General features: G+C 34.2%; 1 protein-coding gene across 1 annotated transcript in view; it reads right to left on the bottom strand.

Moving 5' to 3' along the window:
* The window catches only part of RELN (reelin), a 551,032-nt gene that overhangs the window by 273,875 nt on the left and 274,518 nt on the right, over positions 1–2,639 (bottom strand). Inside the window, exon 9 of the mRNA XM_004390724.1 lies at positions 446–542. Within this exon, the coding sequence (XP_004390781.1) occupies positions 446–542 (97 nt within the window). The remainder of the gene's footprint in view (positions 1–445; positions 543–2,639) is intronic.

Here is a 2,639-nt window from a genome sequence, read left to right as displayed (position 1 = left end):
GCATGGTGACTGAGACTAATGACAAGAGTTTGCCATTACTTTCACACTGGTAAATATGTATATTAAAGTAGAATCAAGGAAAATGCCCAATAACTTTATATTAGTGTATTTTACTTTTTTGAAGGGAATTATTTGTTATTCAATGCATTTCTTTTATTGTGGTAAATATGTATGCAACAAAACATTTGCCATTTCAACAATCTCCACCAGAACACTTTAGTGACATTAATTATGTTCGTTATGTTTTGAAAAGAGACAATAAAATCACCTCTCCTAGTTTTGAGATATTTGTAATAGGATTCATAATATCAATTATACTTCAAAATTTATCTGAACTGAAAAAGGATAGAGAACCTTGTGTTGGCAAAAACAAAAAACAAAACCAAAAAACAACTCAGTAAATGCTATGTATTTGGAATGATGTACGTACACAGCATATACTTACCAATTCTCTCGGACCATATGGCTCACAGAAGGTGACAGCACTGCCATGCATAATTGCCCCACACTGTTCTCCAGTCTCACAGTTGTTACATTCAACCCTGCGGGAACACAGAACACATTCCCAGTCTGAGAGTGTGGTATAGCACAAGGTGGTTTATTGCTCAGGTAACAAAAGAGATAACAGTTATTGTTATTCAGCTCAAAACAACATTTCCAGGAAGATAATGGTATGCAGTACTGTGACATGGTTAAGGAGACTTGAAACCAAAAGGAACTGAACTTAAAAATCCCAGTTTTTTCATCTAACGGTTGTGTTGGGCAAGTTACTTAACATTCCAAAGTTCCAGTTTTCTCAATCAGTAAAATGAGGATAATAATACTGATGCAATTTCATTTACCATTTAGAGGATTAAATGAGAGAGTGTATATAAAACACATAGTACAGAACCAATCTCATAGTAGGCACTTAATAGTGGCAGATATTATTATCAACAATTAGATAGAATATATACCGCATCCAATGAAAAGATGTTTGCAAATATTAAAAGATAATCAGATTAATATCCATTTATATAAGGAACAAAAATAAAAAATGCTTTGCAAATTTTAAATATTTTTCTTTTTAGTTATGGTCAGTGTAAATGTTTAGAATAGCCATCCTCAAATAAATTTGCATGTATACATTCTACTATGCCAAAAATAACTGAATCAGATTTTATTTAATCCACACATTAATATACACAACAATTATTAATATGTATAGTAATAATGCAAGCAAATTTTGTATACTGGCTTATTTACATTAACCTTGCAAATAATTTTATTAGTTGTTTTACTATATTATTGAGAAAGGAAGTGGTTAAAAAATCTGAAGACGGCATCTCAAAAAGAAATTTATTCGTGTCTTTACCTAGTAGAAGTTAAAGGTATGCATGTCCTGGATTTGACTTTGCATAGTTACAGTAACATTTGCAATGCTCTACATTGTGACATTTCAACCCACAGTCATTACATACCTAACATGTAGAGAGAAAGATCTGTTTCCCCTGTCTGAATCTCAAACCACTTGAGAGCTCTATTTCATGCAGAAAGAACATTTTCAAAGACTTTCACATTTCAGGTGCCAAACATTGTAGAAAGGGCACTATGCCCTTAGTTTCATTATGCCCTTTCAGCTGTTTGCTGATTTCAGAGAGAGAGGGAGTAGGAACCCCCACCCTAGTAAGAAGAAGACAAAAATGTGAAAAGAGACTGGGTAGCTCGTAAAGCCAAGAGGCAGGAGCACAACAAATAAGAAAAAACTCGGCAAATCCACGTCAGTACTGCGTATGTGTACAAGTACATGTGTACTGCATGGAATAAATGATTGGCATTATTTAAATCTTTTGAGCTGTGTTCTCATACAAGGAGAATTTTTACGTGAAATTAATAATGTTAGTATCTCAAAGGATAGAACATCTTGATAAAACCAAAACCAAACTAGTTGCCGTTGAGTTGCTTCTGACTCATAGCGACCCTATAGAACAGAGTAAAACTGCCTCACAGGGTTTCCAAGGAGCAGCTGGCGGATTCAAACTGCCAACCTTTTGGTTAGCAGCTGAGTTCTTAATCACTGAGCCACCAGGAGACATAAATTTTCTCTTGATTACTGTGAAGCAAGATTCTAATAAGTCCTTGACATTAGAACAGACATAGCAGTACTTCATGAGGGCAACAAACATGTCTCTTGCTCACCATTTTATCCCCAGCATGCTGTATTCCATAAATAATTGGTGAATGAATGAATATAAGACAGCTTCATAAATATAACTATTATTAAGGTCTGAGGGCTAAAGCACTTAAAATACTGCCTAGCACACAGTAAGCATGATACAAATGTTAGCTGTTATTATTTATATTATTTTACTATTAATTTTTCATGGACTTCCACCATTGTCATCTGCTTTAGAACTGGTATATAAGGGTTTGTTTTCCCCACAGAGAACCTATTACATGAACTTCTTGCTACTGTTTTTCTAAAGTGTACATGTAATTTTTTCCCCAAGGAGTGTGGCTGGAATAAAAGTACAGAGGAACAGCACAGAAATTATAATGAGCTTCTTACTTTAGTGACAGATAAGGATTATTTGACCTCCAAGTCATTTTGAGATGACTTGAGAAAAACATCAACTTGGACAGAGGAAAAATTAACAGAA

The sequence above is a fragment of the Trichechus manatus genome, unplaced genomic scaffold (assembly GCF_000243295.1).
Source record: "Trichechus manatus latirostris isolate Lorelei unplaced genomic scaffold, TriManLat1.0 scaffold00326, whole genome shotgun sequence".
Taxonomy (NCBI): Eukaryota; Metazoa; Chordata; class Mammalia; order Sirenia; family Trichechidae; genus Trichechus; species Trichechus manatus.
Note: the sequence above shows the minus strand (reverse complement) of the source record. Positions and strands in the feature narration are given on the sequence as shown.